At 33.1% G+C, this 23,963-nt stretch overlaps 4 protein-coding genes across 8 annotated transcripts; 3 read left to right on the forward strand and 1 right to left on the reverse strand.

Annotated features, from left to right (window-relative positions):
• On the forward strand, positions 3,250 to 5,628 carry LOC104780657 (GDSL esterase/lipase At3g48460-like). Its single transcript, XM_010505175.2, has 3 exons — positions 3,250 to 4,050; positions 4,392 to 4,573; positions 5,150 to 5,628. The coding sequence occupies exons 1-3, from the start codon at positions 3,403 to 3,405 to the stop codon at positions 5,469 to 5,471; spliced, it is 1,152 nt and encodes a 383-aa protein (XP_010503477.1). The 5' UTR covers positions 3,250 to 3,402; the 3' UTR covers positions 5,472 to 5,628.
• LOC104783903 (telomere length regulation protein TEL2 homolog) lies at positions 12,719 to 19,013 on the forward strand. 4 transcript variants are annotated; one of them, XM_019244669.1, is made up of 14 exons: positions 12,719 to 12,932; positions 13,051 to 13,079; positions 13,190 to 13,292; positions 13,416 to 13,587; positions 13,943 to 14,128; positions 14,267 to 14,406; positions 14,705 to 14,981; positions 15,162 to 15,376; positions 15,525 to 15,623; positions 15,709 to 16,223; positions 16,304 to 16,366; positions 17,603 to 18,303; positions 18,430 to 18,628; positions 18,730 to 19,013. In XM_019244669.1, exons 1-14 carry the CDS (start codon positions 12,767 to 12,769, stop codon positions 18,907 to 18,909), a joined length of 3,045 nt encoding a protein of 1,014 aa, XP_019100214.1. In that variant the 5' UTR covers positions 12,719 to 12,766; the 3' UTR covers positions 18,910 to 19,013. The 4 variants fall into 4 exon arrangements, with proteins under 4 accessions (XP_019100214.1, XP_019100216.1, XP_019100213.1 ...); XM_019244671.1 differs by lacking the exons at positions 15,162 to 15,376; positions 15,525 to 15,623; positions 15,709 to 16,223; positions 16,304 to 16,366 and adding exons at positions 16,398 to 16,612; positions 16,761 to 16,859; positions 16,945 to 17,459 and having other exon boundaries at positions 17,540 to 18,303; XM_019244668.1 differs by lacking the exon at positions 13,051 to 13,079 and having other exon boundaries at positions 13,149 to 13,292.
• On the reverse strand, positions 19,189 to 21,371 carry LOC104780659 (probable ubiquitin-like-specific protease 2A). 2 transcript variants are annotated; one of them, XM_010505176.1, is made up of 7 exons: positions 21,235 to 21,371; positions 20,558 to 20,795; positions 20,291 to 20,464; positions 20,079 to 20,207; positions 19,888 to 19,969; positions 19,697 to 19,807; positions 19,189 to 19,591 (listed from the first exon to the last, which is right to left on the reverse strand). In XM_010505176.1, exons 1-7 carry the CDS (start codon positions 21,308 to 21,310, stop codon positions 19,514 to 19,516), a joined length of 888 nt encoding a protein of 295 aa, XP_010503478.1. In that variant the 5' UTR covers positions 21,311 to 21,371; the 3' UTR covers positions 19,189 to 19,513. The 2 variants fall into 2 exon arrangements, with proteins under 2 accessions (XP_010503478.1, XP_019100227.1); XM_019244682.1 differs by having other exon boundaries at positions 20,291 to 20,452; positions 21,235 to 21,346.
• On the forward strand, positions 23,099 to 23,852 carry LOC104780661. Its single transcript, XM_010505178.2, has 2 exons — positions 23,099 to 23,247; positions 23,419 to 23,852. The coding sequence occupies exons 1-2, from the start codon at positions 23,154 to 23,156 to the stop codon at positions 23,682 to 23,684; spliced, it is 360 nt and encodes a 119-aa protein (XP_010503480.1). The 5' UTR covers positions 23,099 to 23,153; the 3' UTR covers positions 23,685 to 23,852.

Consider the following 23,963-nt stretch of genomic DNA (forward strand, 5'->3'; position numbering starts at 1 on the left):
AAAAAAAAAAAAAAAAAAAAAAAAAAAAAAAAAAAAAAAAAAAAAAAAAAAAAAAAAAAAGAAAGAGAGAAGGTGATGATGACGATGATGATCTGGGAAAGAAAAAAAAAAAAAAGGAGAGATGAAAATGTAATATAAGAGGAGGAGAGAGGAGAAGAGGTCGTCGTTTGAAAAGAAAACTAAATCTCTCTTTTTTTTCATATTCTCTCTCAAGTCTCTCACCTTTTCTTTCTTCTTTCCCGCGGCTTTCCCAACAGAAATACCTAAATTTAATTTGTAATTTTTTATTAAAACAGAAAAAAAGAAATGGTCATAGAGAGCAAAAGACTAGAAATAACGTGAAGCATGCCAAAAGTTCTTGCCTTTTTCACCTACTCTAATTCACTATTTTTTTTATCAAAATTATTACTATTTTTATTATATTTTTGCTAATGTAATAGTTTCCTCGAAGTAGTGACAAATAGAGATTATTCTATAAAAATATATACTATCCAATGTGAATTTATATATTTATGAGAGAAGAAAAAATCTTAGATTTGCAAAAGAAGAATAAAGCTTTCGGATTAATCCAGCTCTAAAGATTTTGAATTTTGACATTTCTCAATTAATTCTAGGCTCTAGCTATAAGTTTTAGTTTTTAAAGTATACAATAGATTCTACCTACGTTGTGTGGGCTATTAAAGTATACGTCGTTCTACGATGGTTGGCGTTCAACTTCGTCAACTAATTTGTAGTATTTAAGAAGATATTAAAACTTTTCAACTTAAAAAACAAAGACCCCAATCAGTTGTCGTCAAAAATACCAACAGGCAACAGCGTAATTTGAGGCTTAAAAGCAATGTCCCCAAAACGATTTCCTTACAGATCGATGGGACGACGATGAAACTACGTATAAGTATAACGTATTATATGCATATCACTGGATTTGTTTTTCTAGGCCCATATAATAAGATTCATTCAATGTACATATTAATTATATCGCAAATTTGCGATAGTTAAGAGAAAAATTCATAAAAAGAAAATTGCTATCAGTTGTAAACACATACTTATTTCAGATACAAACGAAACCTAATAAGTAAAGTTTCATAGGTAATTAACTTCATTTTGATGTGTTTAATATAATATTTCACTGAATACCAAAATTAAGTTTTTAAATGTTGTTGTAAGGAAAAACATCAACGTTGAAATGTTGAGTTTTGCTAATTACTATATATTAGTCTTAAAATTTTCAGAAAAAAATCAACCCGTAACTCATTAGACTCATAAAATATGATTTGAAAGAACAAAAATCAAGGCTCAACTCCAACGATCGAGTTATACTTAGAATAACATAAAATTTGGATTCAGAAAACTTGTACAAGATCGATTTTGAATGAACAAATAAACTACTCCGTAAAGATGTGCCAACCTTTCAAGTAAACGAACATGACGGAACTATAACCCATTTATGTCGGTCATGAATAATAAATGATTTTGAGATATGGTGATATCACTACTTCGTTTGATTAGTATCTTGTTGTTAGTCTTTTTCATATTTTTAATTTTCTGTAGTGAAACCAAAAAAAAAAGTGTAGACAGTACTTAATAGTAGTATTAATTTCAATATAAAACAATTACTAATATTTGGAAAAAAAAAATAGTATGATGTAGACTTTACATAATTTAACATACTTTAAATATTCTCTCATATCTTATGTCACAATATATAATTTGAAATAAAACACTTTACTACGAATAAAATATGTTTAGCGAGACCAATAATTAAAAAGCATTAACTCATATTGTAAAAAGAAAGAAGCAATTATACTATAACCGATGACCCCCACGAGAATGTAAAATACTGCATGAGCTAACACCGACAGTGGCATCATGGTCTTAAATGCTCCATGTTATTTCCAATCTGATTGGGTTCGAACCTCCATGCTTACAACTTAAAAACTGGCCAAGTGACCATTTACAGTTACAACTAAAGGATTAGAAAAGATAAGACAATGCATTAACAAGAATGAGAAACTCTCCAGATATCTCCCTTATTACGATATATATCATTATCATTGACCTAACAGTTTCAACCTTTAGAAAAATTGCAACAAGATTAATGGGCTCGCATTCACTTCACACTCTGCACAAATGACAAAACACGTGTAGGTTACGAAACCTTATGCATGGTCACTACGAAAATAAATTATGACAGCAAAATGTAACCAACCAATGAGGAAAAAGATGGTCCAACATATACATATATGGTTTCTTATATGATATCAACAAAATGATAGATTACATTGGAATTGTTATGTAGTACATTAATTGTTTGTAGCTAATTCTATCATAGTATTAACATCAAAATATATATATATATATATATATATATATATATATGCAAATAACGTCGTATAGTATTACAAGAAAACACCACATATAATGTGAAATGAAAAGAAAACATTAAAAGAAAAAAAAATCATTTTTGGTATATTGAAACTTGTTCTTAAACCGACTATGAACATGAAGTACACTTTCAATCGCCGAACTTATTAGCTGCCGCACGTTGCGAGAATGATCATGAGAGATGGCTGAGATATATTTAATGGCTAACTAGTAATCTCTCCACAGCCAACTACATTAACCACCTCCAATCCATGCCTCACCTACTTTATCTTCTTTCCTATTTTTTTCAATTATAATATCTAATATGTTTTCTCATATTAATGTCATAGCCCAAAAAAGTTCATATTGTATTATTGCATATAACTGAATGCTAGGTCCAAACCTCTAATAAGTATAGTGCCACCATGATCGTTTTTAACATTTTTTTTATTATTTGAATGAATGTAAAAATATATTCAAACCAAAAAAAGTATTTTTTAAATATTGTGTGTTGGATGATATATATATATATATAACAAAAAAGTGCATTGCGGGTCACTAGTTACAACTTCTGTTTACATTTGCACATTTTTGTATTAAAAACCTTCAAATATTATGCCTTTAAAAAACAATTTAACATATTAACATAAACAAAACAAAAATAAACTTTTAAAACCAATCATACAAGAAGATATACATGTATAGACCACATAAAAAAAAAATCAATCATCCAATCCAATTCCCAAATATTTTGTGGGGTTTAAGCTTTACACATGCTTTTTTCTTTTTGTTGTTTTCTTTGTTAAAAATATAAGCACCACAAATTTTCATCTAAGGCTATAAATGGCTCCTCTATAGCTAGAGAGTTCTCTGGATACTAACAAAAAACCAAAATTTAAAACTAAATTTGGATCTCATCTACTAGAAATTTGTTAACAATAAATACGTTTTTCTTTTATTTTTTCACCACTACATATATAACACACGACCACTCTCATAATATAACCTCTAATTTCAAAACTCACTTCCTTTCACACAATGCCTTCCTCCATCTCTCTCCTCCTCCTCACAACCGCCGTCTCCGTCGTGATCCTCCTCTTCTCCACCGTCTCCTCCGCGGCGCCAGTTCCGAACGTCCACCGTCCATTCAAGAAAATCTACGCCTTCGGAGACTCTTTCACCGACACCGGAAACTCACGCTCCGGAGAAGGACCAGCCGGATTCGGACACTTGTCAAGTCCTCCATACGGCATGACTTATTTCGGACGGCCAACGAACCGTTACACCGACGGCCGTCTCGCCATCGACTTCGTGGCACAGTCGATGAACCTACCGTTTCTGCCACCGTATCTTGGCCTGAGATCAACCAAAGGTAGTAACGGCACGGTCAGGGATACTCACGGCGTTAACTTCGCCGTCTCTGGAGCTACGGTGATCAAACACGCGTTTTTCGTGAAGAACAATCTAACGCTTGATATGACTCCTCAGTCTATAGAAACAGAGCTCGGCTGGTTCGACAAGTATTTAGAGACACTTGGAACGGATCAGAAGGTTTCGTTGTTTAAAGATTCTCTCTTTTGGATCGGAGAAATTGGAGTTAACGATTATGCCTACACCCTTGGCTCTACTGTCTCAAGCGATACCATTAGACAACTTAGCATTTCAACTTTTACAAGGTTTTTGGAGGTAATTTTGAATAATCACCTCTCTGTTACATAGTTTGCAATATGGATTAGGGATGGTTAGTTAGTTTTATCAAAAATGTTTAATAAAAATATCATATATCTTACAAATTACGGACCAGGTTGCGTTATTTAATTATCTAAAATCAAACAAAGTGATTTTTATTTTTATCTTTATTTTTTTGCATATATTGGCAAGTCATGATACTGAAGTGATTCAACCGACTAGTCATGCTTGAGATAATAGAGATAGCAAGAAGTCTGTAAACATGGACCTAACCGACCGGTTTGGGTTGAATTCGTTGTATGATGTTCGTTAATAACATTTTTGAATCGTAATTGCAGACATTGTTGAACAAAGGTGTGAAATATATGTTGGTACAAGGACATCCGGCAACAGGATGCTTGACGTTAGCAATGTCATTAGCCGCAGAAGATGATCGGGACAGTCTAGGATGTGTGAAGAGTGCCAATAACCAAAGTTACATTCACAATCTTGCTCTTCAATCGAAACTTAAACAACTTAGGTCAGTTTATTTATTTATTTCTAATACTCTGGTTTTAATCATATGTTTACCCAAGATATATAAGTTTGCATGTCACATGATTAGTAATTCGGAAGATTTAAAGTATTTCTTTAACACAACAAAAAATGATTTGAAGTTATTAGTAGGACTTTAGGAAAACACATTTTAAACTCAATCTCTAGGAATAAAATGTATATATCTATAACTCATCCAAAATTTTTGAAAAAAGAAGCACCCTTCAATTATTGAATTAAGATTACATTTTATAAGCATATCAAAATTTCCTGCGATTGGAAATTTATTGAACATCAATGTCATAACTCATATAGTATTACTATTTCTAGGTGATTTGATAGGTAAGAAAAACAAACCTCTCGTGGGTTGTACTTGCATTATATATCTTTAAAATCAACTTAATAGTACTTCAGAAATTGTGGTACTATAATATTAGTTGGCTAGTTGCTGTCTTCTATATGTATTTAATTTATGTCAGAAATGCGTTGAATAAGAACGAATCGATAGAAACAATATTAAAAGTTTCTGTTTTTAATACTAATAGTTATGTAATAAATGCAGGATTAAGTATCCGACTGCCACAATAGTCTACGCAGATTACTGGAACGCGTACCGTGCGGTGATTCAAAACCCTGGCAAGTACGGCATCACCGAGAAGTTTAAGGCGTGCTGTGGAACCGGAGAGCCGTACAACTTCCAGGTGTTCCAGACGTGTGGGACGGCTGCAGCTACGGCGTGTAAAGATCCGAGTCAATACATCAATTGGGATGGAGTGCACTTGACCGAAGCCATGTATAAGGTCATGGCCGATATGTTCCTCGGCGGCACTTTCACTCGTCCTAGATTTAGTAACTTGTTGATCAAGAAACTAAACAGTTTATAAAAGAATTGTTTGAAGAGTATACTATTATGCTTTTAGGTTACAAAAGTCATCCTCCCTCTTCTTACGCTGTTTTTTTTCTAGAAATATTTTATTTATCCAAATGTAGTAGTATACTCTTTTGATTCACAAAAATTATAATGAGCGTTGTTTAGGTCTACTTAATTAGCAATAGTCTAAGTAGTAAAGCCCACGTCCAATATTGTAAAACCCCAGCGAAACTAGCAATGTCGACGAATTGAACTGAACTCCAGAATAATCTAAAAGTTAAGTTGTTTATGTTTGTCCCACATCGGTGAAGAGGAGTTTTTGAAGACCAAAAATATTTTAATAATATAACAAATAACAGATACCAAAATTATCTAATCTTCTCCCCATCAATTAATTGATTGATATAAGCTATTAGCTTAACCTCCTCATTACCCTGTTTAGCTTCTTGATTCAATAATGTGAGACAAACATGAATTACTCATTTACCCTTTTCGGTTATTGAATTCTAGTGGTTTAGACAAGGGTAAATGAGGTGATGGTGCATCATGTGTACACATTCATTGATTAACTAAAATATCATATTTCTAAGTATATATTAACCACATCACTCAGTTCTCTTAACCATTATGATACTTAACCTTCTTGTCCATTTTCTTATGTATTACATTAAAATTGTATATCGTTATCCCTTAAACAATTTTAAGGAAAGCTTTTGATATTAGCTTATCTTGCAAGGAAAATTATATATATTGAGTTGATTTTCATATATAAATCTTTCAAGGAGTCTTTATATACAGTAAAACCTCTATAAATTAATAATATTAAGACCAAAATCAACATTCTTATATAATCGATAATTATTAATTTATCTATAATTAAATAATTATTAATTTATAGAAATATTTTTTTAATTTGATTTTTCTAAAAATAACATATTTAAAAATATGATTTATTTTTATTAGTAATATTCTTTTAGAATCAGTTACAAGGAATATCAATAATTATCATGTTTTGAGCTAAACATCAAATTTTGTTGTTGATGGGGGAAGTTTATGGAGTTCGGAGCTATTGATAATCCCTGCAATACTCAACATCCTCAACAAATCTATAGGATTAAGTCTGCCACCACTAAAAGGTTAGTTTAGTCAGGATTAAGTCTGTCACTACTAAACATCAAATTTTGTTGTTAATGGGGAAGTACATGAAGTTGGGAGCTATTGATAACCCCTCCAATACTCAAACATCCTCAACAAAGTCACCAAGAGTTTGTGGAAGTAGTAAGAAACACAATTCACCTAAAGTAAAACATCTTTTGATTTCGAAAGTCGTATACATCCCTACTATTATTTGTAAAATCGTTTAACTAATAAACCTTTGTTTTATAAGAAATTACAAAGGTATGCCATTGGAGTTATGACCAAATAATATATCTTCATTAACGGTAAAAATGAAATTTTGTTCATATCCTAAACGGATAAACACGCGGATCCCGAGTCGGATTTTTTAAAATGGCTTTTTCACGTCTAAATAATAAATAAAACCAATACATTGCGTATTTTACTGAGAAAATTCTAATAGCATATTTGGTCCAATGAAGCTCAAAAATTTTGGAAGGTGCCAAGTTCGATGCGCTTTAGCTACAATTTTTGCTGTTTCCAATAGTAATCCCACTACGATTTTTTTGGGAATTTGTGAGGAAAACTTATTTACACAAATAAGCGGATTACACAGATCAAATATAGCACTTGCCATGTATGCTTCCAAAAGATGAATATTATAGTTTCCATGTATGCTTCCAAATATAATTTAAATATTTAAATTACCATATTCCCATAATGTTACCTTTAAATTTGATCTTGATATCTGAGTTTCTTACAAAAATATAGGAATGTATATAATTTCAAAATCCCGAACTATAACTGATTACATGATTAGTTGTTTTATCATTCATGTTTAGATATCTTCCTGAAATTTCACGCATTTTTGAGTAAACTGTTACTAATATTTCCCTATTTTCTCATTTTTAATTTCTTTATTTTAACGTTTTAAAGTAAATAAGATTTTTCTTTTATTCGTTATTCAAATTAAATTCGTATCCTATTTTCATGATTGATTCGTATGAGTGATTTCATTCCATATACCTAAGAACTAACAATATATATACGTTGACTGTTTACTCAAATTATAATGGTATATTCGATTTCATATGCCTCTAAAATTTCGGGAAATCTGTTGTAGTATAGCTTTGCATCCAATCAATTCATTAATAATCTATCAAAATATATTTTCATAATCCCGCTTAACTTGGTAACAGTTCCAAATTTGATAAACTGGATTAAATGCGTGTGCAAATTATTGGAAAAAATTAGAAAACCTACTCCTTATTTAAAAATCTATATATATACCCTCCCATTCCTGACTCTTCTATCACCGGCTCACATTCGCAATTTACTTCCTATTCCACTTATATCATATTAGCAATTTACAGATGTTGATCTTATATGCGAATGTGAAAAAATCGGTGAGTAAGATCAGTTTTTTTTTTTTAATTGTATGTTATGACATTCAACCATTAGCACAAAATCATGCTTTTACATTGTCCGGGTTATCTTTAATAATATGTTATTGTGTGTGTGCAGGTAACTTGGTAAATGGCAAATGGTTGCTGTCGAGGTCCAACCATATTATAGTATCCAACACCATGAGTTAGAAAGGTTCGGTTTCAATTATCGAAACATATATATACAAATGTTTTCATAGTTACACAGAAACATAACTCTAATGATATCTTATATGAATGCATGTGGTTTTAGAATTTATTTTGCAAGTACAAACTAACTAAGCAACCCAACATTTTAAAAAAGATTGCAAACGAGGTGACAACAAAAAGCATAAACGTAGTTAAGTTTCATTTCCTATTTAAAACTACGTATGTTGGTAGTTTTTTTTTTTTGTTTAAGTTATATCTTTCTTATTTTTTTCTTTGTATTTCTCTTGAACATAAGCAGCCAAAATTCATGAAAAAGCCTAATACCGAGAGGTGATAAAGATGAAGACCACAACAACAATAAACATCAACAACGTCGACAAGGTTTTTGCTAATTATAATAATATATAAAAAATTTAAATTATTATGGTTTATATGATTTTTAAGGTATGCTGTCACTGTGGAAGCAGGGATGTGTGAGTCGAGGAGCCAAAAGTTTAAGGTGAGTCGTGAGCGAAGATAACTATTTCAACCTTTGTCACACCAAATGTTCCCCCGATAGTAATTGCGATGGATGCCTGTGGTGTTGCTTCTGCAACACATCTTGCTCATTCCAATCATATATCAAATTTAGTTTATCTTCTTCTTGCTTAGCTTAGTGTGTGCATTTGTTCTATAAACACTAATAATATTTGTCCCCTATTATCTCTTGGGTATTTATTTGCCTACGCGCTGGTCTAACTGACCCATAATTTTTTTTTTGGATCTTTGCATCCAATTCTATCGCTGTTTATTTTCGAATGGGTGAATGTCTTTTAACTATTTTAATAATAATTCAACTTTTAAATTTTGAAAATTAATTTTAAAAACACATTCACATTTAAGGGGATTTTGTAGATTTTGTAGTTAAGGAAATAAATATTAATTTATATTTAAACACAATGTTTTCGTATATTTTGAAAATCAGGAATCAAAGATTATTCTTTTGACAAACATTATTTAGATATCTTTCAACCAGATATTTTGTTATAGATATGGATAGTTTCAACATTTAAATATAAAATATAAATATTCCTAAAATAAATCTTATAAAATTTTCAGTTAACAGATTCATATTAAAAAAGAAATATGACAATAATGAATTACTTTGAGACAGGTATTTTGAGATTTTTGTACCTTTTTGAAAATTTTGAGAATTTATTAACCAAAATGTTTTAATAAATATTGTCTAAAAAGTAATTATTTCAAAAAGAACGGTTATGGGACACAAAATTTTTGGCAGTGAGAAATGGACAGAGCGGGATAAGACGAGACTATATGACATGTAAAAAACTGCTTTAAGATGGGTATTTTGAGAGTTTGTGTATTTTTAAAAATATTTTGAGAGTTTTTGAGAATTATGATCTACTAACTATATATAAATTAAATATCCAAATAAATATTTTATGTACTTCGTCTGCATTTTTTAGCCAAACTTTTTTAAAAAATATTGTCTAATGGGAAATTATTTAAAATAGTAAAGTTATGGGCATAAAATATGTTTCCAAACTCAAATATGATATTTGGGTTTAACACCTTAAGCAAACTGTGAGAAATATTTTTAATAGTTTAGTATACACGTGAAAAAAAAAACACGGGCTCTGTTTGGTTATTATGGATGAATTGCAAAAAATCATATATTTTCAAATTTAATTATCCTTGACACGGGTTGCGATATTCACATTTTAACCAAAATATTGACAAAACACCCAAATAGTGGCCAACTAATTTTAATAGAAAATACTAATAGCATCTAATTGATCTTTTAATTTCTAAACCATTTTTACATGAAAAAATATCACAATGTGTTGTATCCCGAGATAGTACTTCGAAGACATTAAAAATCTCAGTGGTTGATGAGTTTTTGTGTATTGTGTTGCCTATACACATATATATTATATTTAAAAGGTTGATTATGGGACATGTAATCAACTAATTTGGAACCGGTACTTTGAAAATTTTGGTACTTTTGAAAACAATAAGATAGTTTTTGAGAGTTGGCAAAATTGTTTTTTTACCAAGGATGGTATTAGCACTATCAGATTCACGCATGCCTTTCAAAATGAGACGTAGACAATTTCCGATAACTGTTGCTTTTGCAATGACTATCAACAAAAGCCAAGATCAGTCACTCTCAACTGTTGGGTTATATTTGCCTAGACCTGTTTTCTCTCATGGCCAGCTATATGTAGCGATGTCCCGTGTAAGCACTAAATCAGGATTGAAAATTCTCATTACTGACCCAAAAGAAAAACCTCAAAAGAAAACAAGGAATGTCTCTTCAAAGAGATTTTCCAAAACATTTGATTCATCTTTATGGATACTTATGTAAGACTCTATTTTTATCTTGTTTCCACTTTTAAAAATTTTATATATATGTTATTCGTGTCAATTATTTGACATAATCTTTTGTTTTTTTTTGCAGGTTAAATTTCATAATATCACCCATCCAATAAATTTATAAAAAATCCTTATTCATGTACTCCAATAAATAATTTTTATTGCGTACTTCCATATTTGCATTTTCATTCTTTTTATTTATTTCTTATAATTATTATATTTAATATTCTACCATTTTATTATTTCCAATTATTTAACCATGTTTTTATATATATATATATATATATATATATATACTATTAGAGAAATTTAAAACTTATTACATTCATTATATTCTTGATACATCTTTTAAAATCTTATTGTACATTATTTTAAAATTTAGTAGTAAAAACATATTTTTTATAAAATATGGTTGAAGAAATTATAGTAAATACACAATTATATAAAAGAGATATAACACAACAGCTAATACAGGAGGATACAGGACAAAGATTATTAGATATGGTGGGAAGTGGAGTATAGAGGCCAAAGGTAATTAGATATGAATAGAAGGGTTTCGGATTCCAAAGTGAATACTCATGTAAATTATACAATCAATATAAAATAACTATAGAGTACAAAATAACTAACATGGATGTAACTCATACAATATTAAAAATTTAAAAATATAATAAACGTTTTTGCGCGTGCTGTAGCACGAATTATCACCTAGTAGACTATATTCATATAATCATTACTATTCACTTTGTTGACATTTTTTTAGTTTTGCAAGCAATCGATAGGCTGGAAAATGGTCTCTTGGAATTGTGAGGATATAATAAATAGACATAAATAATTTTAAAATCATACTTAAAATAATTGGGTTTTGGGAGTGGTGCTATAGAGAGCTTTCTCTACTTTCACCTCTAAATTGTAGCTTCTTGTTTGCTTAAAGAATAAAAGCTAACATATTGTTGGTTGAAATACTTAGGTTCACCCCGTGAACCTTTTTATTCACCCCCTTTCTTCTCAACCAATCAGAATATTTTATCTAATATTTTATTTAAAAAATAAATTAAAATTAAAATAAAAAGCAAAACTAATTAAGGAAACAATTTCTGTATACTTTTATTTAAAGAAAGTTAAATATTGTCTTGGTTTAGATTTTAAAATTAAACGAGGTTATATATCGGTTTGGGTTTATAAATGAGATTAGGGTTTAGATTTTATAATTAAAACGAAATTATATGTCGGTTTGGATTTACAAATGAGGTGCTTAGGGTTTAGATTTTACAATTAGAACAAAATTATATGTCGGTTTGGGTTTACAAATGAGATGGTTAGGGTTTAGATTTTACAATTAAAACAGAAGTATATGTCGATTTGGGTTTACAAATGAGATGGTTAGGGTTTAGATTTAACAATTAGAATGGAAGTATATGTCGGTTTGGGTTTACAAATGAGATAGTTATGATTTAGATTTTACAATTATAACGAAATTATATATCGGTTTGGATTTATAAAAGAGCGGTTTAAGTTTCTAATTTTATAATAAATATGTATAAATTTTATTTACTTATTTTATAAGGGGTTGAACCCAAGTATTAATGGGGGATTGCTAATTTGTGTATGGAAACGTAGCTGATGGTATATGCATGTGAAAGCTTTTAAGCATGTGATAAAATAATGCATGCTAATCTGGTAAAGAGAAAAAGAAAACAAAAAGGTGCATATATATAATTTGAACAATACAAAGATTCACCAAAAAGGTGATTTTGTCTTCCAAAATTGCTCTTTTGTCCTTTTTATAAATAGAAATTCATCATCTCAGCAAAGTCCATCACAATCCTCCGTAGTATTTGCCAATTTGACATGGAGAGCTTTCCCTAGTTACCGATTTCACCTCTAACTCTTTCTCTTCATTTACTAGTGGTAGGAGCTGGTTTACTAATCCAGTAAGATGATATGTGACTATGTGAGATTCTTACATAAACTTGTAAATAAACTTTAAAATTCCATGTCAAGTTATAATTATATATTTTTTTCTTCTCCGAATTAGAGTTAAAAAACTTAAAATCAAAATCAAATTACCAACATTTGCTAAAAAAACGTCGCCGTATGCTTTCCAACACAAAAGAAACAAAAAAAGAGAGCAAACGACAACGTTTTACACTTCAGAGTTTAATACGGACGATTTCTACTTTTCTAGTATCGCTCTCTCCAGAGAGTTTCCGTTTCTTCCATGGCCGAAGCGACTAAGCAAGAGAGAAATCTTCAGAAAATTTTGCTCGAAAAGGTCGCAGAAGCCATCTATGCCATTGCTGATGCGAAGCACGTAGACCAGGTTATCCCCTCTATTCATTCCGTCGCCGTTCTTCTCTTCCCGGTCGATCCATCGTTGTTTTCCGGTAATCGACACTCACTTCTTCATCTACTCTAACCTTATCACCTGTTCAGATTTTTGAGCTGTTTTGTTGTTATGGAAAATTAATTGATTCCTTCCCCCCCCCCTCCATTAAATTGCAGGGAGTATTGGTGAGAAGTACAGAGAAAGGGTTTGTAATTTTTTTTTCTATGTTTTTTTGGGAAAATTTTGAATCTTTCTACATTGTTACTTGGTTCAGGAACCTTTGAGCTTACGTTCTGTATTTGGTCGGCCACACAGGTCTGTAGCTCCGTAGCTTCTTCTGTAGATGACAGAAATGATTGGTTGGAGACTTTCTACAGAGGGGTTGCGTTTCCAACGTTTGCTCGGGTTTTGCTGCTTGGCAAGTTTTATCAAAATCCACTTTTTCTGCTTGTGTTAGCCCTTGTTGATTTGATTGTTATCAATTGTTGCTTTCTTGATCTAATTTGGAAGTTATGTTTAACTATTTCTTGTTTTATTGCAGATGTTGCTTCGGATTGGCTGTCTTGTTTCCCTATTTCAGTGAAGAAACATTTGTATGATGTCTTCTTCTTAGATGGTCCTGTTATCGAGGTTGTTCAGGTCTTGGTTCCTTTCCTACATCGTGTGGAAAATGGTGGCTTTGATACTAATTCTGTCCAGACAAATGTGGAAAGGTACTCAAAAACAACACTTTTGTTTTGGCTATTTCCTTCTATTATTTTCCATTGAGCGTCTTCATCATTTTTTTGTGCTTCATAAGATTTTACAACTGAGGGTAGTTTCTTGTGTGTTTATCGCCTCAGTGACCAAAGTTTTCATTAATCCTCTCCTTTCAATTACTTGAGTCATGTTTAGGCGTGTTCTGAAGATGTAGACAATATCACTTATCTTAGTGGCTCAAGCGGCCATTTTGACATTTTATCTGCATATGAATCTCTGTCCAGTGATATATTTTGACTTTAGCTGATGGAAATGAGACTATTAGTGTAGTCTTAGCCTGTGGTGATATGATTTTGCTTTTAATGACAGATTGCTTATATTGTGTTTGCTTGAAAATGCTGGACTGATCAAGATAACAAAGGAAATTGGTGATAGTTATCAAGGAGATATTTCTAGGAATGGAAGTCTCAAGTCTTTGTTATCTAGGCTATCACAGATCTTGACCTCCATTCCTGATAAAGCACGGTTGAAATCCCCACCATTACTTTCTTCCCAGTATCCTTTTCTCTATGAACGCAGACTCTAGCTCCTTCAATTTGATGTCTTTTAGCCTCCCTTAAGTAATTATATACCTTTATTGTTACTTATCTATTTCGTAGAGTTCAGTGTTTATCTTTTACATGAGTCATAAAGCTTGTACTTCAAGCACATTACCGATCAGCTACTACAAATATTGGACGACCGAGCTTCCTGCACTGAGGCCAATAGCACAGTTATTGTTTTATCATTTGTTGGGGAAATTTTTTCCCGCATCTGTCGACGTGGATTATCAGGTTTATATGCTCCGAGCATTACACTTCTCATCTTACTGTGTTGTTTAATAATTTTAGCTCTATTTTTCGTTTCTCTAGTGTTGTTAATTACCACGGACCTGCTTGTTGTATTCATTATCTGCCCCCTGTAATAGGAAGTTGTGAGAATGTAGATCTGATCCTAGTGCCAGAATAGAATTATCTTGTACTCTGTTATTGACTGATAAGCTTTGGATGGTGTGATTATGCTTTTTGATTGAAGTTATTTTTATGACAGGAATCATGATGTATTTTACATTTATGTGTTTTTAATCTGCAGATTTGTTGTTAAGTAGAGTAACACCTCATGTCCTAGCTCATGTTAGGAGGTTACTAAACTCAAAGATGGGTTCTATTGAGATGGAAACATTTCAGTTGGACCCGACACCCCAAATTTGGTCGAAAACTATGAAAGCAGTGACAGATCCGTATGCTGTTGAGAAAATGGCTGAACAAGTTTTACATCAGCTATATGCTGAGCATGCAAGTGATGTTGAAGCTTTCTGGACTATTTGGACGTTGTTTCATCGCAATGTAATACATCAGGCATCAGTGAGGCAAGCAAAATGATTTCTATGACAGCGTAATTCTTTGTTGAGATACCCCTTTTTCCTTGATCATTACCGTCTTAATGATTTGAAATAGTGCTGTTTGACATAGGGAAACGATTTGCTGTCTTTTGTTTTTTCCCAGTTTAGTCAATTTTGCAAATAATTTTGTGTAATTTGTTTTTTCAGGTCCATATTTGTTGACAAATTTTTGCTATGGAAAGTGTTTCCCATCCGTTGTCTGCGATGGATCTTACAATTTTCAGTTCTTGAGTGCCCACCGCTTACTAATACACTTGCTAAAGGTGATGTCGTGCAAGGACTGCTTGAGACAACACAGCGACTAGCCTCAGTTTGGTCAAAAGGGGAGTTTCTGCAGTCCGTCCCGTTTGAGCAGCAAGCGTGTATCCTCTTCTTTCTTTTAAATGCATATGAATAGATCACTATTTTAATAGGGTTTTCTGTATTCTCAAATATTTGGACGGTGAAGCAATGATTTAACCTTCCTGCTACTGCTTTAGACTTCTGTTTCCCGTAACATTGATGTTGCAGATATAACTGCAGCTCTTGGACTTTGCCTGGAGAACATGTCAAGAGAGGAACTAGATAGAACGAAGGATGTAATGCACAGTATTCTTCAAGGAGTTAGCTGTACGAATTTATCTCTTTTGGTATCTTTGGTAAAGAAATTAAACGCTTCTGTGGTCTTATTTCTCGTGCTTATTGTTGTCAACAGGTAGACTGGAGAACCCAGGAGATCTGGTACGGAAAATGGCTAGCTCTATTGCCTTTATGTTCTCTAAAGTAATTGACCCGAAGAATCCTCTGTACCTTGATGATTCATTCACTGGGAATGCAATTGACTGGGAATTTGGATTGCAAACGGCTGTGGGAGGGGTCCCGTCAGTCACAAATACAATGGAAAGTGAAGATGGTGAAACCAAAACATCAGCCTCCTTAACTGAAGTAAATGGCTCTAGCCGCAGAGACAAGGAAAAGAAAAATCGCAAGAGCAAGAACATATCTGATTTTGTATTGGCTGATCCAGATGAAATAGTTGATTTGGCTACCTTAAACTGTGAAACAGAGAGTGATAAAGATGATGACAACGCAAGTGTCAGCTCTGATAATTCAAGTGTCACTTCTTTGGAGCCATATGATCTATTAGATGATGACAAGGATTTAGGGAAACAATTTACACATTTGGTCGATGTTGTTGGAGCTCTTCGGAAAACTGATGATGTTGATGGGGTACGTAACTACAGAGAGAATTGTCTGCGACGTTAAATCTTTTCATTATAAGATGGTAATATTTATATTTCGTGCTGCAGGTGGAGAAAGCTATATTTGTTGCAGAGAAACTTGTGCGAGCATCACCTGATGAACTGACTCATATAGNTAATTTTGTGTAATTTGTTTTTTCAGGTCCATATTTGTTGACAAATTTTTGCTATGGAAAGTGTTTCCCATCCGTTGTCTGCGATGGATCTTACAATTTTCAGTTCTTGAGTGCCCACCGGTTACTAATACACTTGCTAAAGGTGATGTCATGCAAGGACTGCTTGAGACAACACAGCGACTAGCCTCAGTTTGGTCAAAAGGGGAGTTTCTGCAGTCCGTCCCATTGGAGCAGCAAGCTTGTATCCTCTTCTTTCTTTTAAATGCATATGAATAGATCACTATTTTAATAGGGTTTTCTGTATTCTCAAATATTTGGACGGTGAAGCAATGATTTAACCTTCCTGCTACTGCTTTAGACTTCTGTTTCCCGTAACATTGATGTTGCAGATATAACTGCAGCTCTTGGACTTTGCCTGGAGAACATGTCAAGAGAGGAACTAGATAGAACGAAGGATGTAATGCACAGTATTCTTCAAGGAGTTAGCTGTACGAATTTATCTCTTTTGGTATCTTTGGTAAAGAAATTAAACGCTTCTGTGGTCTTATTTCTCGTGCTTATTGTTGTCAACAGGTAGACTGGAGAACCCAGGAGATCTGGTACGGAAAATGGCTAGCTCTATTGCCTTTATGTTCTCTAAAGTAATTGACCCGAAGAATCCTCTGTACCTTGATGATTCATTCACTGGGAATGCAATTGACTGGGAATTTGGATTGCAAACGGCTGTGGGAGGGGTCCCGTCAGTCACAAATACAATGGAAAGTGAAGATGGTGAAACCAAAACATCAGCCTCCTTAACTGAAGTAAATGGCTCTAGCCGCAGAGACAAGGAAAAGAAAAATCGCAAGAGCAAGAACATATCTGATTTTGTATTGGCTGATCCAGATGAAATAGTTGATTTGGCTACCTTAAACTGTGAAACAGAGAGTGATAAAGATGATGACAACGCAAGTGTCAGCTCTGATAATTCAAGTGTCACTTCTTTGGAGCCATATGATCTATTAGATGATGACAAGGATTTAGGGAAACAATTTACACATTTGGTCGATGTTGTTGGAGCTCTTCGGAAAACTGATGATGTTGATGGGGTACGTAACTACAGAGAGAATTGTCTGCGACGTTAAATCTTTTCATTATAAGATGGTAATTTTTATATTTCGTGCTGCAGGTGGAGAAAGCTATATTTGTTGCAGAGAAACTTGTGCGAGCATCACCTGATGAACTGACTCATATAGCTGGTGATCTTGCTCGAACTCTTATACAGGTTCGCTGCTCTGATATAACAATTGAAGGTGAAGAAGATTCAGCAGAAGAGAAGCGGCAAAGGGCTCTAATTGCATTGCTCGTGACCCGTCCATTTGAATCCCTTGAAACCCTTAACAGTAGTTTGTATTCGCCTAATGTAGATGTAAGTCAGCGCATAATGATACTTGATGTCATGGCTGAAGCAGCTCGGGAGCTTGCTAATTCCAAGACCCTGAAACCTAAAGACGATTCACGGGGACCTCTGATATCAAGTATATCAGATCCTCAGCCTTGGTATTTGCCTAGCAATGCGAGTACTCCATGGAAAAAGGTCTCCGAGACAGGATCTTTTCACCTGAATTGGGCAAATCGATTTGAGAGAGAGCTACAGTCAAAACCTGGACAGACGAAGAAAGGAAAAAGTCGAAGGTGGAGCCTCAAACCAGCAGACAGAGATCAAAACAGTACTGACTGGTCTCAGAATAGATTTCCACTATATGCGGCAGCATTTATGCTTCCAGCCATGAAAGAGTTTGACAAGAAACGACATGGTGTTGACTTACTTGGCAGGGACTTTATCGTCCTTGGGAAACTTGTTCACATGCTCGGCGTCTGTATGCAATGTGCATCAATGCATCCAGAAGCATCTGTATTAGCTATCTCTCTTCTAGATATGTTACAACGAAGGTGCGTCATCACTTTTTATCTTATTGATCTTCTTATATTCAAGCTTTTGCATATATACTGAATATTTGTTTACTTTGCTTTTGCATATATACTGAATATTTGTTTACTTTAACCAATTCAATACAGGGAAGTATGCAATCACCCAGAAGCCTATGTTCGAAGAGCGGTCCTTTTTGCAGCCTCTTCTGTTTTGGTCGCCCTTAACCCGTCTTACATAGTCTCAACCTTGGTTGAAGGAAATCTTGATCTTTCCAGAGCTCTTGAATGGATCAGAACGTGGGCTCTTCAAATAGCTGACTCAGACATCGACCGAGACTGTTACACGGTAAGTCATACATTCTCCCAAGGAAATAAAGAGTCTGGGTTTTTTTATTAGCTCACAACGTGATCAAGTTACAATTTAGCTTATTCGTTGTGTTGTATTAGATGGCTTTGTCATGTCTCCAACTCCATGCCGAGATGGCTCTACAAACTTCTCGAGCTTTAGAATCAACTGGCGGAAGTAGCGGCAGCAGCACTGGATCAGTAAACATAAGTCTACCTTCTGTTATCTCTAAGCTGACATCAATCAATATCAAACTCCCTTCTTCAAATGTTCATCTCTAGAAACTTCAGTCCCATTAATTTGGCTATAATCGCTTCTGTATAGTAACATTTCTTCACTAAAGAACTCATTTGTTAATCGATTTTTGATACCTATTACAAAGTTTTGGGATTTGATATGTGACCATGTTCCTGATTAGTGATTACAGAGCCAGATACCAAACTGATTTCTCTATATTAGGATTGATGAAAAACAGATTAACAAAATCTGATTCAGCAGCTGACCACTGTTTCAACTTTAGATACGATTACAGATGCTTAAAATAGATACTTTCATCTTCCTAAGGTTCAGAATATTTCCATTTATATATCTGACTGAACTAATCAATGATGCAAAAGATATTAATTATTTGCCGCTAAACAAGATTAACAACAGGCAGCCCCGGGAGAAAAACATAACAACAGTTTGATAGATGTATCAAAGAACAAAGAAAAAAAACCCTTAGATTCCTCCTGATGAAGTTTGAGATTCCATACCAACTGGTAACTTATTCAGAATCTCTTTACTCTTTTGAATCTTTCCAAATTCATCTTCTCATATTCCAAGCTGGACCTAATCTTCTGCGCTATGCTGATGTGTTAAAGCCATTAGAAATTATCTCTTCAGTCAATGAATGGTTCCTAAAGAATCAAGCTTGTCACAGAACTCTTCCAAGTCTTTATGGCTAAACCAATCCTCTTTCATCTGCAAATCATAAGCGAAACCGGGCAGGACATTTCAAGATCCACCAAAAACAAAAAGCCACTTATCGTAAACAACTATATAATGTTCATTGAATGATAAACTTACAAAATATGGCATATCATCAACGCTGAATTTCTCAGGGGCATCTTCTATGAACCGCTGGATGTAGTAGAGGACAAAGCTCCCACATTCCACATCATTTGTCTGCTGTGGAACCTGCAATGATGATAAGTCAGTCCAATTCTGAGATATAAGAATCAAGAAATATATATAACTTGGTAGATGCACTCAATTACCACTGGCACATGGAGCGGGATTTCATCAACCAATCTTGGGTCTTCTGTTCTTCCCTCAGTTCTATACACGTCCAACACAAACCTGAAATCAAAGAAGAAGCACAAACATATTATCTATCACACAAGCTTTTACACAACAATATCATTCTTCTTTGCTGAAGCTTGGAAAAAGAACAAGAGAGAGTACTCACTTTCTTATATCTGGTTCAAGCCGCTGTGAGGAGTCGGTTGTTTGTAGTGAATCAAGAAACAACATGCATGTGTTGTCGGAATCAAGATCCTCCCCAAAATTGCAAAAGATCAACAAAGTCCAATGGCTCCTGAGGGAAAATTAAAGAAAAATAGTCAAAACAGTTGCATTGCAAAAACCATTTCAAGAACATATACGGCAAAATTAAGTTACCAGTAGACGATAGGAAGAAAAACATATTTCTTAGAGAAGATCTGCTTTGTCTTGATGGAATCAAAAACACTGCTTCGAATATTTTGGTTTTCGCTTTTGTACATACTGAACCATAAACAATCTAAGTAGACAAAAGAGTTCTTTTTCTCATCCGAGAAGCTCCTCCATACATCCCTAATTCACAATACTCAAAAACGTAAGTAAACCATTAAGAAAAAGAACCTACAAATAAGCACAAATCTATGTAAAAAAAGAGGTAATGCTTACTCTAGGTAAGCTACAAATGCTTTGGAATTGAGTTTTTTCCGTAGCTTGGAAGCTAAATACTTGCACTTGATCCTTCGTTTAGACCTACCACGGCGTGTACATTCGTCATAGAAACAAGGTGCAGTCAATTTCAATATCTGTAACTCCTTGGCTCGCTTTGGTTTAGAAACACGCTTGTTCAAGACAGCAATATGCTTCCAACACGACCTGTGGTGTAGATACTCATCTTCCTCACAATCTGTAAAATCATAGAAATGATGTTGATCAAACCCAAATAAAAAAAAAAAAAAAACTTCACAAACTACAAAATCAGAACTAGGTATATTATTAAGAAACCATAGTCATAAAATCCCAAAATTTAAGCCAATGCCTGAAAAGTTCTCACTTGATACAATTCACCAAACTAGAGCAATGTAGCCCTAAAACTCCAAATTTAGTAGCACACACAACACATGATTTAGAAACAGTCTCTCGTCACTTGGAAAATTCCAGGGGGAAAAAAAAAACACATACCAATTTCAAAGTTAAAATCGAAAACCCCCAAAAACCCTAATCCCCAAAATTGCGTAAAGCACGAAATTAGAAACCTTTGAAAAACCCCCCCAAGGAGAAAAAGACATATAAAAATCGAGGCAGAGAGAAGAAGAAGAAGAAAAGGGAAATTGATTGAAAATTACCATCAATAATAGTAACACGTCCAGGACTCGTGACGTATTTACTATTTTTAACTCGATTACTTCTTCTTCTCGACATTGATATGGGTAAGTTCTTCTTCTCTTGCTGCTATATCTTCCCTCTTCTCTTCTTCTCTTGTAAAAACCTTATTTTGTTTTGTTTTCGAGTTAATATAGCAGACGGATTACGTGAAGGCTCTTTTGGCCGTTGATTTTAATTACTTTGTTCTAAGTTAATGATTCAATGGTCAAGATGTTTTTGTGTCGCTTTGGTTTCTGTTCTGTAATATTTACTGATTTTTTTTTAAGTTTTGTCAATATTTTTTCTCTAAGAAAATATTTTTTTATTAGATGCTTTTGGAAAAATATATAGAATTAAACCATTAGTGTGATTTGCCCTTACAAGTTTTATTTTTGGTTTTTAGACTAACTAGAACACTCAAAAATAAACTAATAGTCGATTTCAACCCGCAATATTTTCTCAAATTCTGTCATTATTTATGTTTTATTGGTTTGTTATGCTTTGAATGTTTTGTAAATAGAGAAATAACATTATCAATACTACTTCTATTGTTTCACCAGAAAAAAAACACAATATTGTTTTCAAAATCTTAAAAGTATTGACATCTATTTCTACATGTTCTTAAAGGATTGCATGTGTGAAAGACTCCTAAGAGATGCCATAAGAACTAAAGGATCGATAACAAAACTCAGAAACATGTAGCTTGAAAACGTGTGTTGATGAATAAAACGATTGCTGTCAACATTTCTTATATAGGGTTCATATAATTTTAGGACCTTCTTAATCGTTGCTATTCTCTTGGTCATGAAGTTATATTTTAATCATATAATTTTAAATCGAAATATTGTAAATAAATAAATGATTATTTTGTTTTTAGTTAAGTGGTGACAGCATTATTTCTACGATAAAACTCACTGGAGTTCGGCTTCACTAAGTCGCGTAATCCAACGTTGTCGTAGAGATTGACTACAGATCGGACCTTGGCGATTTAATGATGATAAGAAAGAAATGATTATCTTTTTTTTTTGGAAAGATTGTGATCTTTTCGCTCATCTACTCAAATTGTAACCAGATTTCGATTAATCATATTAATATCAAATATTTAATTAAAACAAAATTTTATAAAGGATTTCCTATAAATAAATTTTTAAATAAGTATAATTTTTAAAGGCTAGAACACTAAATGCACTTCAACAATGTTAATATATTTAGATCATTGTGAAGAAATGCATCTCTCTTTATTCATTTGTTTTCAGTGGAATTATCTTAACTTGTAGTTAAATACTAAATCTCAGTTAAATTTTTATCTGATAATTTATTTCCCAAATAATCTAACTTTTCAGTTTATATCTTATAAATATACATAATGTATATATATATATATATGTATATTTGATGGTGTTGGTGTGACAAACAATTTTTTTTTTTCATATTCTTTGTGCGTAAATTTACATTACATTAAGAGATTATGTATGAATGTCGTCAATTATATCTTTATAAGTTACTGAATATTATAATTTTCTTACAAAAAAATAATTCAGCCCATTAATAAAAATCAATATTTACACTTAAATATATAATTTTCTGTATAATCCTTTTAATTACTAAATTTGATGGAATTTTTTTTTTACATTAAAGTAGAAGTTTGTTTTATTAATGCTACTAATGAAAATGTGGTTAATGGTTAAATCTTAATAAAGAGCGAAGGGCCCAGTATAATAGCATTTGTTGGGCCGATTCTGGTTTCGGCTTTAAAGGATCTGACCCGACCCGGCTTTGTTCCCGCTCCTTTTTTATCAATCGAGGCGCCAACCATTATTTTGTTGTCGTCTTTGTAGATTTCAACTCAAACAAGAAGACGAATTCAGATCTAACTGAGTCGAGAAAGAGAGAGAGAGATATGTTCGGAAGGCTGAGACCGCCACCATCATCGCCGGACTGTTTGGAGAGATATCCGGCGAAGATCATCAAAGACGATCCTCTCTCTGTATACGGTACTACACTCTTTCCAATCTCAGATTTGACAGCAAAGAAAAATAAAACCCTCGATTTCAAGATCCTGGATGATGAAATCAAGAGATATCTAGAACTAATTTCATATAGAAGGAATCTAGGTTTTGAGAATCCTTTGATTGAATCTTTTATTTCTTTTGATGGGATTGTAGAGTCAACACTGTTGAAGCTGAAGCAAGGATCAAAACTAGAGACTGAGGGTGAGGTGAATCTGTCATCATCATCATCATCATCATCGTCTCAGGTCTTCTCTTCGGATTCACAACCAGGAGACACTCATGATGCAATGGCTATAGAATCATGTGAAAGCTCGAAACAGTTAAAGAACAAGAAGAACCCATCAGTAATGTCCATGTTTTGCAAGTACAAGAATCAAGCTCAAGCACGAAACATGAAGACAGAGACGACTCAAGAGTGATTTGTAAACACATATCTCTCAAGTTCATATGTATTGATTGTATTTTGATTTTGTACAACTTAACTAGACAACTATGTTTTGTAAGGAGCCTATAGAAAAATAATGTAACTTTTTCAGTATGCAATTCATGCAACATGTTCCATAGTCCGGAACAAAATGATCGATCCCTCGAGAAATGATGTACTCTAATCAGTTTCAAATCAAATCTTCAACACTTGTTATGATCTCATTCTTGGGAATAAGGCATGCCACTAGATCAGATTAGTTCATTTCTAATGA

The sequence above is a fragment of the Camelina sativa genome, chromosome 4 (assembly GCF_000633955.1).
Source record: "Camelina sativa cultivar DH55 chromosome 4, Cs, whole genome shotgun sequence".
Lineage (NCBI taxonomy): Eukaryota > Viridiplantae > Streptophyta > Magnoliopsida > Brassicales > Brassicaceae > Camelina > Camelina sativa.